This window comes from Arvicanthis niloticus, chromosome X, assembly GCF_011762505.2.
Source record: "Arvicanthis niloticus isolate mArvNil1 chromosome X, mArvNil1.pat.X, whole genome shotgun sequence".
Taxonomy (NCBI): domain Eukaryota; kingdom Metazoa; phylum Chordata; class Mammalia; order Rodentia; family Muridae; genus Arvicanthis; species Arvicanthis niloticus.
The window spans coordinates 40,323,852-40,339,370 of NC_047679.1; the positions used below are offsets into that span (position 1 = coordinate 40,323,852).

Consider the following 15,519-nt stretch of genomic DNA (forward strand, 5'->3'; position numbering starts at 1 on the left):
CCAACAAAGATAACCCTTTCCTGGGACTGGGTTTCTTACTTCTTAGGGTGAAGTGTCTCCTAGAGGGATTGATGCACTGTTGGTTACCATTTCCCATTTTTATTCAGTATACTTTGCTGATGCCTAAATGGAACAATATGACAATATAAATAAATAGGTTTACAAGTATAAAATGAAGGTAACATATTCCTATTTGCAGAATACATCATCTTATACTTAAAATACCCTAAATATACTGTCAGGAAAACCTTGAAAGTGATAAATATTATCATCAAATTATCAAATGCAAAATAAGCATTAGAAATAGAGAAACATTTCAATCATATGGGTTCCAAAGGCATATAAGTTCCCTAGGATTAAACATAACAAAGGAGATGAAGAATATCTAAAATAAAGATAATTACACTGAAGAAACTACTTGGAGAATGAAACAAAAGTTGGTAAGACCATACATACCCATGGGCTATATGAACTAACATCGTGTATAATGGTTACATTCCCAGAAGTAGTCACAGATTCAACACAACACCTACTAAATTATAAAAGATTTCTGCACTGAACTAGAAAAAATAATCCTTAAATTTATATGGAAACACTATAAGTATTCAAATAATCAAAGTAATCATAAACATAAATAACAGTATTGAACACATCTCAATAACAAACTTACATTGTAGAACAACATTGATAACATTATACGGGCCAACAACAGTCTAACAGAATTGAGAATTCAAAAATAAACCAGTAAAGCTATCCCCATGTAATTTGGGTGTTGTATAAAATGTACAGAATAAAAGTGGTAGTTTCTCCACCATATGTTGGATTGGCTAACATATAGTTCAGCTAATTACCTAATATGTTTGCTGTTCTCTATCATTTTACAAGATGCAAAGTGCATATAAAATCCATATATTACCTAGTCCAGTGCTTTGTCTGATACTAACCACAGAAATCTTTCAGCTATGTCCATCATATTGTACAATATCAGACGTTATATCACTTTCTGAAAACTGTAATTTTATTCATGTATATGGCTATATTTTGCATTTATATATAGTGCCATTTTCTATAACAAGTAAAGGATATAAACACTGGACAATTCACTGAATTTTAGGAATATTTTTATTGTCCCATTGCATACTATGTCATTATCAACTACATGGCCAACATGGAAAAATAAATTCTTATACCATAAGAATGATTCACTGCAATAAAACAGAATTTTCCCTTTATATCTTATATGGAAGAGATGTAGGACAAAAATATGCAAAGAGGGTATACAGTATCACAATATATGCATAATGTATTTTCTAAGTAAGCAGAAAGAATCAATGTAACAGTGAGGTAATTTCTTATTTATAAATTTCATTCTTTGGATATAAATGAAATATTTTCCCAGGAATATAATGATCTAACAATAGCATTATTTGCCAGAAAACACAGAACTAAGTTAATTTACTTTGAGACAAGTGTGTCTTATTTTTCTATTTTATCCCAATTTCAAAAAATATGAGTGTAAAAACTGGAGAAATACAATGTCTTTATGTTAATATTCATGCTTTTCTTATCCTTGTCCTTTGCAAATAGTCATGATGACAAATACTTAGCATAGCTCTTTTATTGAATACGAAACATCACAGCACTCATCATTTTATTCAATGTTCTTTCCAAAATGTAATTTGTTTGGATACACAATGTAAGTGCAGTAAATCAGTTTTCTGGGAACTTTGGAGGAGAAAAAAATAACCCTGCATATTGATAAGCACTATTTTGTTCAGAATTTTCAGGGAGAATTTGGAAAAGATACACCTAATGCCATAATAAATTACTGTTTTAATATATGTAATCCAAAATTGGTCATATCATTTCTTAGAATTAAATTTTTAAAATGCACTTGCAGATCAGTAGTGATATTGTAATTCTCCCTGTTTAAAAAAATCATAGACAATTCTTTCTTGGAACAATGACAGAACTAGATAATTCAGAAACTATCAGGTTTTTACTGTGGAGTATGTTAAGCCCAAGTTGTCATTATATACCAAAAACTCTATAAAAAAACTGAGTATAATTATTGTAAGAGAAAAATTGATTTTGTTCAATAGGTGTAAATCAATTTGATGACCTTTACACCAACGAATATATTTGTGGAGAAAAAATATCAAACATGATAGTTTCATTATGCATCAGCACTTCTGTGTTTAAAAGTAACAAACCATGCTTATTTCTTACCTTATTTTGATAAAACGGCTACCACTAGCCCCAAATCCATAAAGGCAAAGGAAACCTTTGCACTCTCTAAACTATGTTGGCAAACTTATTCTCTTTTTTGGTGATAGGACTTTTTAAATTTTTAAAAATGCTCTTTTTTTTTTTGCTCTGATCATACAGTTATCTCTAATAAATTTAATACATGTATTCTCTCTGCCCCCAGTAGACTAACTAGTGAAATAGAAAGTTTAAGTGACCAAAATAGGAAACAATAACTGCATTCAGGAAGTAAGAGAAAAATATAAAAGGCAACATGGTCATTAGACATTATTTAACACAGAACAACACAAAAGAGAGGACAGAAAGGAATAGACAGCTTTAACATGAAAGAGAATTTCTTATGACTATTTGATTCAATTATATTTGTAGACAATTAATTTTATTTTATAGTTCCTTTTGCAAATAATTTGGTAAACTTGTACTTACCTACCTACTTATACAGAAAAGTGACTGATGCATAATGGTTTTTAGCACAATGCCCAAACTACTGCTACTTACTTGTTTAAGTTTCTCCTTATAAATGTGCACATGCTTATAGATCAATATCACATATAGAACATATAATTGATTTACATTGTTGAATATGTTTTTAAACATGGTACTTTGCAACTCTACACCATGGATTTAATAAAATTCCTAATGGCACTCATTTGTACCTTATTCCTGTTTAGCTTTTAGCTCCATTCTAAATATTTTGCTTTGGAATTCTTTACATTTACTGCAGAGATGAAAAAATATTGTGAATATTTAAAGGGAGAATAGAATATTAGGTAATTGCTATGTGCTACTTTCAATTATGTCTTAAAAATTGTAGGAAACTGTTAATGTATCTCAAGATTGCTAGTGTAACGAAATTAAGAACACTGTTTTATTTTATTTTTAACTCAATTTTTAATTATTTTTGAGATTTTCATATATAAGTTCTATATTTATATTTTTCCTGTCTCTACAACATGCACCTTCACCTAATGAGTCATATTTCCAGCCTTAAGGTACATTTTAACTTTAATAAATAATAAGATTTTATTACAGAAAAGTTGTCTCTAATACAGTATAATTTCCTTTCCATATATTCCACCTTCTTTTTCTTGCCATTATATACTTATTCTCTTGTATCTGTTCTCTATGCCTCTCAGTATTTCTGTTTCTTTCTATTCTTTATTCTGAGCAATAAATAGTTCTTTTCTTTTGGTAGGCAGCCCAGCACTCGCATTTTCTTTTTAGCCATAACTATTCTCTCCTATCAAATCATCTTAAAAACCTATTAAAAAAAACAAATATCCAACTGATTTTCTGTTTCTGCACTTAAGTTTGTCATTTAATTTTTATCAGATGTCTTTTCTATTTACTCTACTACATTTCTTCTCTGCACTTAGTTTTTTTTTTTATCTTTTCTTGTATTTATATAGTTCTTGAAATTCTGTTTTGGTGGTGGTGGTGGTGGTGGTGGTGATGGTGGTGTTATTTTATTTTTTTATTTTTTTTGTTTTGGTTTGTTTGTTATCATGCTAAAGTGAAAGTTTGTGAACCAAAATGAAATTCAAATTAAACTGTTTTATTGAGTGACTATAGAATAAGGGATTACAGAATTGTCTGTAATTAACTACTATTTTTATTTCTTCTTCTTCTTCTTCTTCTTCTTCTTCTTCTTCTTCTTCTTCTTCTTCTTCTTCTTCTTCTTCTTCTTCTTCTTCTTCTTTCCTTCTCCTTCTCCTTCTCCTTCTCCTTCTCCTTCTCCTTCTCCTTCTCCTTCTCCTTCTCCTTCTCCTTCTCCTTCTCCTTCTCCTTCTCCTTCTCCTTCTCCTTCTCCTTCTCCTTCTCCTTCTCCTTCTCCTTCTCCTTCTCCTCCTCCTCCTCCTCCTCCTCCTCCTCCTCCTCCTCCTACTACGACTCCTCCTCCTCCGTCTAGCGCTACTTCTCTCTCTCCGTCTCCTTCTCTTCTCCGTCTCCGTCTCCTTCTACTTCTCCGTCTCCTTCTCCTTCTCCTTCTCCTTCTCCTTCTCCTTCTCCTTCTCCTTCTCCTTCTCCTTCTCCTCCTCCTCCTCCTCCTCCTCCTCCTCCTCCTCCTCCTCCTCCTCTCCCTCCTCCTCCTCCTCCTCCTCCTCCTCCTCCTCTTCCTCCTCCTCCTCCTGCTCCTCCTCCTCCTCCTCCTCCTCCTCCTCCTCCTCCTCCTCCTCCTCCTCCTCCTTCTTCTTCTTCTTCTTCTTCTTCTTCTCTTTCCTCTTCCTCCTTCTCCTCTACTTCTTCCTCCTCCTCCTTCTCTTTCTTAGACCTATTAAATTTAGATCTAATTTGTTCATTCTATATTTTCTTGGACTATGGCCTTCTACTAGAATATGGTTGACTTTTAAAACAAAGTCCTAGAGAAAACCGACTCTCTCTTTCCCAGAAGATTTCAGCTGCCCAAAGGTACCTATGATAAGTGTAAAACTTTATGTCTACATCCTCTTTCAAGCTGGTATTTGGTCTGGTATGAATTTGAATGGGGTTTGACTCTGATTGAGAAATGTAAATCTATGAGTATAATAATAATTCTTTAGAAATCTATCTATTACTATGACCATTAACAGAATAATACTGAAAGGTTCCTTCTGGGGCCTATGCCTTGTCAAGAGACAGGTTCTTAAGTCGATTACAAGTACCAGGTGTAGGATTTATCTTATGGAATATGATTTAAATTCAATCATATAGTGATTCGTTGATTTTATAATAATTGTGCAACTTTCATAGTAAGGGCAATTTTTTTGTCTGGCCAGACATTAATATGTTTGACAGGGTTCTCAGCTGAGTAAGATTAATAATTACTTTTCAGCTCCAGTAGAGTGCATAGCACCTTCCAAAAGTATGGAAGCTATGTGGGAGGGATTAGGCTTCTAGGTCAATACTACCTTGGTATCTAAAGGGTCTGTGACTCAAGTATGTGGTGTCATCAGAAATACTGTGTTACAGTCAGTTCTGGGGAACAACTAATGATATTAGACTGTATTTTTTTTTTTTTGAGGAAGGCTGTGTATGAGAGCTCTTTGACCATCAACTCCAAAAGAATTAACCTGTTTCTGGTTCTAGGCTATTATTTTTAAACATTATTTATTTTTAATCATAGAGGTTATGCAAACTTTGTGTGGGTGTGGGGAGTGTGGGGTTGTGAATGTGTGTATGTGTGTGTTTCAGAAAAGATACTACAGTAGTTGGTAGGTTTCCATATGACTCTTCTACCTAATCCTGGCTATATACAACTCTTCTATCATTATCCAGATTCAACACTTACACTTTCATTAATATCACCTAAGCCATTACACCACTGCTTTGTATCTCACTTCCCTTGAAATCCTCCCCATGTCTTCTTACAAAATTAATTTCTATTTGTATTTCAAATGAAGCATATGCATATGAAGATTCAAAGCTAACATTCATAAAATATAGAAAAAAACTGCAAGAGTTCTTTATCTGAATCTGTACATCCTCTTTAAAATGACAATTTCCTGACCTGTCTCTTTAAGTAAAATTTTAATAATTTTGGTTTTTTTATAGGTTAACAATAGTGCTTGGTGTAAATACACCACATTTTCCGTATTTGTTCATCAGTTGGTGCACAATAGGCTGAGTCCATTTTCCAACTCCTTTAAATATGGAAGCACTGAACATTGATGAGCAGTTATTTCAGTAGTAGAATATGGCTCTTTGAGAATATGGAAAGAGTAGCATATCTGGATCGTGAGGCAATCTCACTTTTATATTTCTTAGCTACCTCCACACTAATATCAACACTGAATGAAGTACTCTTCATTCCTACCAGCCATTCTTTCTCCACATCTACACAAGCAATCCTTGTCATTTGTTCTGGGGATCTTAGCTATCCTAAGTAGAATAATATAAAATATTAAGGTAGTTTCAATAGATATCTTTGAGCTGACTAGGAATGTTGTTTTTAAAATGTTTTTAGACCATCGTATTTCATTTTTGAAAACCCTTTCTCATTTAATTCATTGCCCCATTTTTAATTCAGTTGCTTGTTTTATTGTTTAGTTTTTAAGTGAGTTGCTTGTTTTCTTTATTCTTTTCTTTTTTTCTTGTTTTCTTGATGTTTAGTTTTCTGTTTATTTATTTTTATATATTCTTGATGATATTCTTTCATTATATAACTGGTAAATAATTTTTCCATTTGTTAACTGCTGCTTCATTCAAATCATGAGGTCTTTTTCTTTACAGAGGCTTTAGAGTTTTCAAGTAATTTTTAAGAACCTACTATATGGTAGCTGTTCTTTCTCTCTCTGCGTGTGTGTATGTGTATCTATTTTATATTATAATTTACCCAAAACACACAACCTCATTGATGAAGTTTTATTTTATTGGTAAGTTCTAATAAAGCAGGAAATAAGTATTCTTGCTTTTTATTGGTTCCTTTCTGAGATTTTTTTTTTTTTTTATCTTCCAAGCTGTAAATAGTGCTGGAAATTTTATGAACAAAATATATTATTCAGTCATTGAAATTCCTTATTAAAATGTAAATGTTGTCCTTTGAAGGATAATCATATCAATCTATTAGCCAATTTGCAAGATTCAGTTTATAGATAAATTAGGTATAATTGTGCTTGGCCCTGAGGAAGTAAGTAGATTTTATAATGTAGAAAGAAGGGATATTCATAAACGAGATTACTCTGGAGATGCAACCTTAATTTTTATACAGGATACTATAAACCCTAGCTTCTGAGACATAAAACACCAAACCATGCCATTTCAGATTAACTTGCATTTTGCTTTCAATGACACAAGTGACCTCCTTAGGAAATTTATTTTTGTTTTAGAAAAATATGAAATCCAACAAAAACATTAATTTTAAAACAGTTTAAGTATTTCAGTGGATTTTTATTTTTTTCAACAAGTAGGTAAACTTTTGTTAGTATGACTTATTGCTCAATCACTTAGTGATTATTTTATGATGAATACAAATTTTGATTTTTAGGTTCACATAAAAAACTTTTACATGATATAATATGTAGGGAAGGAGTACTTAAGAGTAAACAGCCTCTCCTTGCTATATTTTTTATATAGGGTCATAAATACTTCGTGTGTAGTTAATAGAATTCTACTTCAAAGTATTATACACACTAGCCTATTTACAAGTCATAAAAATGAGGCCAAGTGTTTTGAGGCCAACTGCTTTTGCCACATTGTTTTTGTGTCCCAAAACAGTGAACATGGCTAATTCAACACGTAGTGATCTCTTCCATGCTAGATATTCATTTTAAAGTAATTTGCCCTTCAAAGCTTATCCCACATATTAATATGATTTGGGTCTAAATTTAGTTGTCAAATGTTGTCATTATATGTTTATTATATATAATTGTCTATGGGAAATCAATAATAGTGCATCTTTCCATATTCTTGTAATGATCTGTAGAAGGAAACTTACCTGTCTTTGAAGACCTTTAAAATCTGGATCTAAGAAACTTGCCTAATAAAAATTCTCTTTCCAAATTCCATTTTATTTGTGACTCATCAATATGAATTTAAAGCCTGCAATCATATTTTGGACGTATGTACCATTTTGTTAGAAACCTTAAATAATGTACAGTAATTAATAATGACATTCTAAGAAAATAATCAGTTAAAAATAAAAAGATTTCTCTTGAGGACTCACAGGATTTCATTCCATTGTTTATTTTAAATACTAGTAGATGTTCTTTATTTTGAAGGTTTGATATATCTTCCCTTTTATATTAATACTAACTGAATAGCAAAACTGACATCAATAGTGTTTTTAATAGGGTAGGATTTTTGGTAGATATAACATGTTTTGACATATTTTCACTACTGTACACATTTACACACATACAGACACACACAGAGAGAGAGGAGAGGGTAGGAGTAGAAGGAGGGAGAGAGAAAGGGAGAAAAGGGAGAGAAAGAGACTCATAGTATAGCATGTGGTACAGCGTTTTTCTTTCTGATTTACTTTGACCTCACAGAAGCATAAATGAGTCAATAGTCACAGGTATTTGAAGAAAGAATACTTAAAATCATAAAGGAAAACATTTTGTTTAAACCATATAATACATATTTTTTCTCATATACTTTATTATATGTATACTATATATATACATATAATTTATCTCATATACTTAGATGGCCATACAATAAAAATTTTAAAGTAATGTAAATACATGACAACTAAATTTTTAGACACCAACTTTAATAAATCATAAATGATATGTCTACCTAATTTCAGAATGGAAATTCTCAATGCTTTTTGAGATAAATACTACAAATCTCAGTAGGTTTTTTAAAAATAATTATTTATAAATACTGCTTAGATTCTCCACTTTTAAATGACCATAGAAACATTTGTGCTTTCTTTTACAGATTATTTTTTGTTGACAGAATAATGAAGAGGATATTTTATTTTGTCTATATATATTTAGAAAATGGCAAAAAGACAAGTAATATGGTTTAGGGTAGCAATAGCATGCTTCCTATTGATATATGCATATATGTAGTAATATGATGTGTTAAGAAACATTAATAAAAAACAAATCAAAATTTAAAAGGTTAGACAGGATTTGCACATATCAGAATTGAGGAGGATATAATTACCTAAGGCATAGATAATGAAATTCAAATGAAAATGCGTAATTTGAATGTGAGTGCTTGTATTTTGCATAAAGAAGAGAAAATGAACATGATACTTCAAATTACACTGACTTTATAATGACTATCCGAACTTTGATAAAATCAAACTGAAAAATAGAGAATCCATGTCATTCAGTGACTATCTGCATAGTTCTGTCAAAAAGAATTATATATACTTAAAGAATGAACAGAAAGAACACAAAAAAAATTAAAAAAATATGATTTACTTTTATATGTAAAACTATTGCATGTTAAAAATGTTGAATGTTTCAAAGTTTATGAAAGCCAATTTCTAATGTTATTGAAGAGTTATTTGCATTTTTGATATCTCAGGAAAATTAAAAGATATTCTAATTTTCAAATGATCTGTATTACTAAAATTATGTTCTATATGCCATGCATTAATGAATTGATAATAGTATATTTAAGTTATAAAACCAATGTCATAATTAGAAATACATTCAGAGATATAATCAGGTATCATATTTTTGTCACAAACAAATGAAAAGAAGAATTATTTTTTAATATCAGTTGTTTATGATAGCATTTTTTGAAGAATTTCATAGTCAGATGCTTTAATAGTTCCATCTTTCGTTTTTCCTTGAATGTTCTTCAATTTTAAATTTTAATACTCGTAATTGATATATACACATTTTAGAAAGCTTCTTCAGTAGTAGGTTTCCACATGACATTTTTAAAGATCTTAGGATCAAAATAATCACTTGTATAAATAGCATGCATGCATGTAATAATAAATTTGTTTGACTTTTGTGCTATTTTACATAGTGTTGAACACAATGTCAGTACAAATTTCACATTCAAATACCCTGCTAAATTATTTGTATATGTATGTGCATATATATTAAATTATTGAAATGTTTGATTTAAATTGCAGAAATAAAATTGAGATTTTAAAATCTATGATTAGATTTTAAATTGTATTCCTCAAACTCAAGCTTAACTTTCTTTGATCATTTTAATTGCATGTTAGAAATGTATATATGGCCGGGCAGTGGTGGTACATGCCTTTAATCCCAGCACTTGGGAGGCAGAGGCAGGTGGATTTCTGAGTTCGAGGCCAGCCTGGTCTACAGAGTGAGTTCCAGGACAGGCAAGTCTATACAGAGAAACCCTGTCTTGAAAGACCAAAAAAAAAAAAAAAAAGAGAGAGAGAGAGAAATGTATATATGTTATCATTTTATTGATGATGAAAAATGTATCAAAAATTTGATTTAAATATAACCAATTTCATAAATTATATGTGATTTAAAAATGGAACTGTGCAATTCTGAGTTTGCTACAACATAATTTAGATAAGACAATTACATTAGAATAAATTTTACTTGTCTGTCATTCACACATTAAGTACACAAATCCCATGCCTGAGAATTAAAAGGTGGCCAAACTAGTCAGCCTATAGTTTTTACACATCTTAAATTGAGTTCAGTATGTGATCCCACAATCCATTTTATTATGTTATTGAAAAAATGTGTGTGGCTCTCTCTGTCAAAGAGACAGCAATAATAAAGGACTGTGTTAGCATGTTATTGTTTGAATTTCCCCAGAGAGCCTTCGACTGATGCCCTTAGCTGACCCTCTCAACAGGCAGGTGACAGTTGATCAATTGAGAACAAAGTTACTGGGAGAATAATTTCAATTACGAGAGTGTTGCTGCCTATACTGTAGACCCAAAAGAACAAAGGTCATCCATTGTTTTGAATTTGCATGCCATGTTGCATTTACTCACTGCATTTATGAAGACTAGTGAATAAGTACTATTGGCAAACTCAAAAACTGTCAGGAACTTTACTATCCTATGCATTTGGACACCAGTTAAGAAAATGTAAATCAACACAGACCTTGGGAATTTCTGCAATAGTAGGAATTTTAAAGTTAACCTAATTTATTTGGCAGTTTAATTAGCAGATTAATTTAATAACAAGCTTGCATTGAATGCTGGAGCCAATGTCTGCATGTTGGGGGAAAGGTATGTTCATTCTTGATCAAAACTTTTTTTGAATCCTATACCTCAATCAAGACTACAAGAAATTAAAAAGTATTTCCTTTCATGAAAAGAACAAAAGTTATAATTAGCAGTAAAAGGTGAATTCTGATATTATGCTTCTCTTAAAGTGAAATTACCTTCTTCCCAACTTTATGACTCTGGCATTTTATCTTCTATGTGGAGTGTTAAAGTGTGTGGACCTCATCAAAAATGTTTTGAAAGATGAAAATATGTGAATAGAATATATAACCATTTTACTAGACATCATGTCACTTGATTATTTCTAATCCCTTTCTAGCTCTCTGTCAACAATATACTGGAATCAATATAAAGGCCTTTTTCATTATTAGAAAGCTAAAAATTGTTCTTTTATATATCTGTACCAGCATACTCTCCATGAAGAAACCATGGTAGTGACGACTGAAGATATGCCTTTGGATGTTTCTTATGTGCCTTCTACTTATTTGACCGAGATCAGTCATGTCTTACAAGCTCTTTCAGAAGTGGAACAACTTCTAAGTGCTCCTGAACTCTGTGCTAAAGATTTTGAAGATCTCTTTAAGCAAGAGGAGTCTCTTAAGGTAAACACACACACAGATCTTTCATTGAACACTACTAGATGTTTACTGCAGATTGAAGAAACCTTTACTTATTCTTGGAATTCTTTTAAAAATACATGATTGGTAGGTACGGGATAAACTAGAAATATTTTTAACATTTAGAGTTAGCAGATGGCTTTCCAAAATACTGAAATAAATAGAAATAATAGTCTACATATTCACTCAAGGCAGAATCATGAAGTAAATTTTGATAACTATTTATTTGCAGCTAGTACATTACTTTAATTTATCCTTTCCCAGTGGGAAACTAAATGAGATTTAAATTGTATCTACTTTACATTGCCTTAGTTTATTTCATATAATGTATATATTTCATTTCAAATTTGTATAAATATATTATATAGAATACAATTAAATAGAATCTAATTACATAAGCCAGTTATGGTGGTACATGTAACACCAACCTGTGGGAAAGATTGGGGAAGATAATATTCTTAAATATATTCTTTAAAGCTGACAGCCAAAGACTCCCAAACAAATTGAGCTTTTTCTAAACAAATGGCAGCCTGTAACTGAATTCTGAACCATGACAAATCATAATGAAGTAATAATCTCTGGATTTTAGTAAGTAGATATAGATAAACAAATGTATAATCCAGAAAGGTATACATAAAAAATTGTGTCTTAAGATGGTTTTGCAATCTTATACTTCACACACAAAATAAAATGTAGTATGGGCACAGCTTGATATTTGCCAGAACAAAAAGCAGAATAATGTACACAGATGAGTTTGCTATCAGCAAACTATCTAAAGTATTTTGTTTGCTAAATTATTTCTTGGGGACTTATTCTATATCATATATTTTCTGAATAAGTGTACAGATAGATAATATTGTTTGTTTTGGAAAGCAGCATTTTAATATCTTGAGTGACCTGAATTTAATATCAATCAAATATGCTATAAAATTACACACTAAAATGAGAGCTTCATGGATGTCTGGATCCAGTCCATCTGCTTCACTATGGTGATGTTATCTTAAGATCTTTGGAGTAAAAGTTAAATGCTTTATGTGTATTGTGAAAAGAAGCAGCTCAAACATTGGAAGACTTGCCTGCATATGACATTATTCAAAATAACTAATCTCTTCTGACAGCACAGTTTGTAAGCTCATTATTGTTGCTCAATATGCAAATCATTAATAATTGTCAAAGTAGCCTTCATTGTTATGTTATTTAGGCATGTTTGTCAGAAGAGCAGTGACCATAACCTTACTAAGATGCATGATAAATAACTTTGATTCAGTACCTCTTAATGTCTAACACTCAAAATGACAGAACACTCAGAGTTATTCATTGTTTCATCTTGATATATTTACTACTTTAGCTTAGTTTAATTTGGTAAGATGGAAGAAATTATTGTTCTAGGTTTAATTTAGCTGGATTGTTGAATCCTTAGGAGGTATGATGGTAGGCATAATTCCACATTTCTAAGAACAAATTTAACAAATTTGCAGCAAGGAAGTGGGCTTCCTACATCCGTTGATTATTTTTTAATACAAGATAGTTTTAAACTTGCTCTTTTTGACAAATATGTATTTACTCTTTTATCATTATCATTATGTAAAAGTAGAAATGAAGAGCAAAACTTACACTCCTACAGGTTAAAAAGCTTTGAAGTTAACTTATAGTTGATTTTATTCTTGACACATTCATATGAATTAACTTACAAACAGTACCACACAATGTTAGGGCTAAATCTATGTATTTCTTTATTCATTATTTATTTATTTATTTACATCCCTAATGCTGCTCCCCCTCCTGATTCTTCTTTCACTGACTCCCTCCCAAAAAAATCCCCCATTTCTCCTCATAGAGGGTGGGGTGTCTTGGGTATCTCCATATCCTGACACATCAAGTGTCTGTCAGATTAGACACATCCTGTCCCTCTGAGGCCAGACAAGTCAGCCAGGAAAACTAAGCTTCATGTCGATACATATGTGCCAGGGCCTTGTTCTTTTGTTGATGGCTCAGTTTCTGAGAGCTCTCAGGTGTCCAGTTTAGTGGACTCTGTTGGTTTACATGTAGGATTCCCATTCCCTTCAGGGACTTCAATCCTTCCCCTAAACTCTTCCATAAGAGGCCTCGAGCTTCACTAATTTTGGCTGTGGGTATCTCCATATGTTTTAGTCAACTGCTTGGTAGACCTCAGAGGACAGTTATTCTGGACTTCTCTCTGCATATTTCTTAAGTGTTCAGTACATGCCATATAATGTGAAATAAGATATATAATTATTCATTGAACCAAACATCATTTTAAATAACATGGATGGTTTGAGTACATCTATTAAATTGGAGAGCTGCCTAGTTATTTAGATGGAGTGAAGATAAATGTTATCTTCTTGTGAATGTCTATATTTAAAAGATAATGCACTTGATAAAATGTAAATATAAATTAGTAAAAAACATACACATAAGTAATAGATGTTCTTTGCTCAAAACCAATATTATCCATTTTAATTTATTGTGTTTGATTACACATAAAGACTACTAATATACAGTGGCATCATTATTTTTAATACATTAACATTTAGGTTACCATGAGAATTTTAAATATTTGAAATATAATCATAAAACTAGAAATTGTTCATTAAGAAGTCCAATTGGAAGAATCCATTCTTCTGCCTCTATCTGCCATATTTTAATGAATGTTTCCTGTAATTTGGTATCCTTTACACTCTTGACATGTAACCAAGCCCTATTTGTCAATCAGCATTCCTTGCACACTAGCTGGCAAATTCCAGTGCCAAGCACCTCTGACTCTTTGCCATCATTTTTTTCTGAGTCATTAAAGCTCACAATTTTCCAGAAGTTAAAACTCTGCATGCCTGCATCTTCTTCCAATTTAGAACATAGAAGATGTCTTGGGGCAGGTAAGCCACAGTCCTCACTGAACCATCACTTTGGATAATTAAAACCAACATTATGAGCATGTTTACAACCTTGTTGTACATACTTGGAACTAGTTTCGTAATTATACATTTCGCTGGCTTATTTTTCTTTATCAGAGATTTTTTACCCTTGTAGTTTCAAATTATAGTATGCACAATCATGATCTTGTTTTATGACCTATTTCTATAGAAAGTGTATCAAGGACTTTTTTCCAGCTAGCAAACAGAGAATGAGTAAATGTTGCCAGTACAATGCAATATTTATTATTATAAAAGAAAGTACAGAATTAGGTAAAAAGAGATATAACCATTAAATAGAGAAGAGCAGGTGTAATATCAGAATTCAGATTGAAATTGTAAATATAATAGTAAACAGAACATTTGAACATAGACTGCATAAAAGTATAGGATTCTGTCAGACACTTTAAGCAAAGGAAAGTCCACATAGGTCAAACTGTGAAGAAACAGCAATCTGCAAGAAAGCCAGAGTTGTGGGTTAAAATTAGACGATTATTAAGATTATGAAATTCCTAGCCAGCAGTTGTAAATAACACATTTGTGTCCATGTAAAGTATGAATATTTATACATTTTTTGAGTAAATAAGAAATATGATCATAAAAGATATCAAAAATTGTGTCAATGAGATAGTACAGTGGGTTAAAATTCTGGCTGCAAAGTCTGACTCAATACGTTTGCTCTCTGGACCTTACATGGTGAAAATTTTCCTATAACCTACAAACACACACATACACACACACACATACATGCACACACAATTAAAGAAGTACTGTAGTAAAATGATTTTAAAGATACAAAATTAGATTAAAATAGGCTGTTGTTTTCATTGTATTCATGTGCTATTTAAAGACAAAATAAAATGAAGTGTCTTTTGATTCTTTGAATCATTGGTATTGCATTATCTCCCTTTTAAAATTTCTAGCTGTCCTGGATCTTACTCTGTAGTCTAGGCAGGCCTTAAATGCAGAGATGTGCATGCCTCTTTTTTCCACTTGCTGGGATTAAAGGCATTAACCATCTCTTCCCCATGCTTTTTTAAATTTTAAAATAGACTTATCTTCCTACAACTGTTCCTCTAATAGCTAGTAA

At 31.5% G+C, this 15,519-nt stretch overlaps 1 protein-coding gene across 10 annotated transcripts in view; it reads left to right on the forward strand.

Moving 5' to 3' along the window:
• Window positions 1–15,519, forward strand: part of Dmd (dystrophin) — a 1,571,027-nt gene that overhangs the window by 464,549 nt on the left and 1,090,959 nt on the right. For all 10 annotated transcript variants that reach the window (XM_076918257.1, XM_076918249.1, XM_076918252.1 and 7 more), the window contains one exon: window positions 11,290–11,484. In XM_076918257.1, coding sequence (XP_076774372.1) covers window positions 11,290–11,484 — 195 coding nt within the window. The remainder of the gene's footprint in view (window positions 1–11,289; window positions 11,485–15,519) is intronic.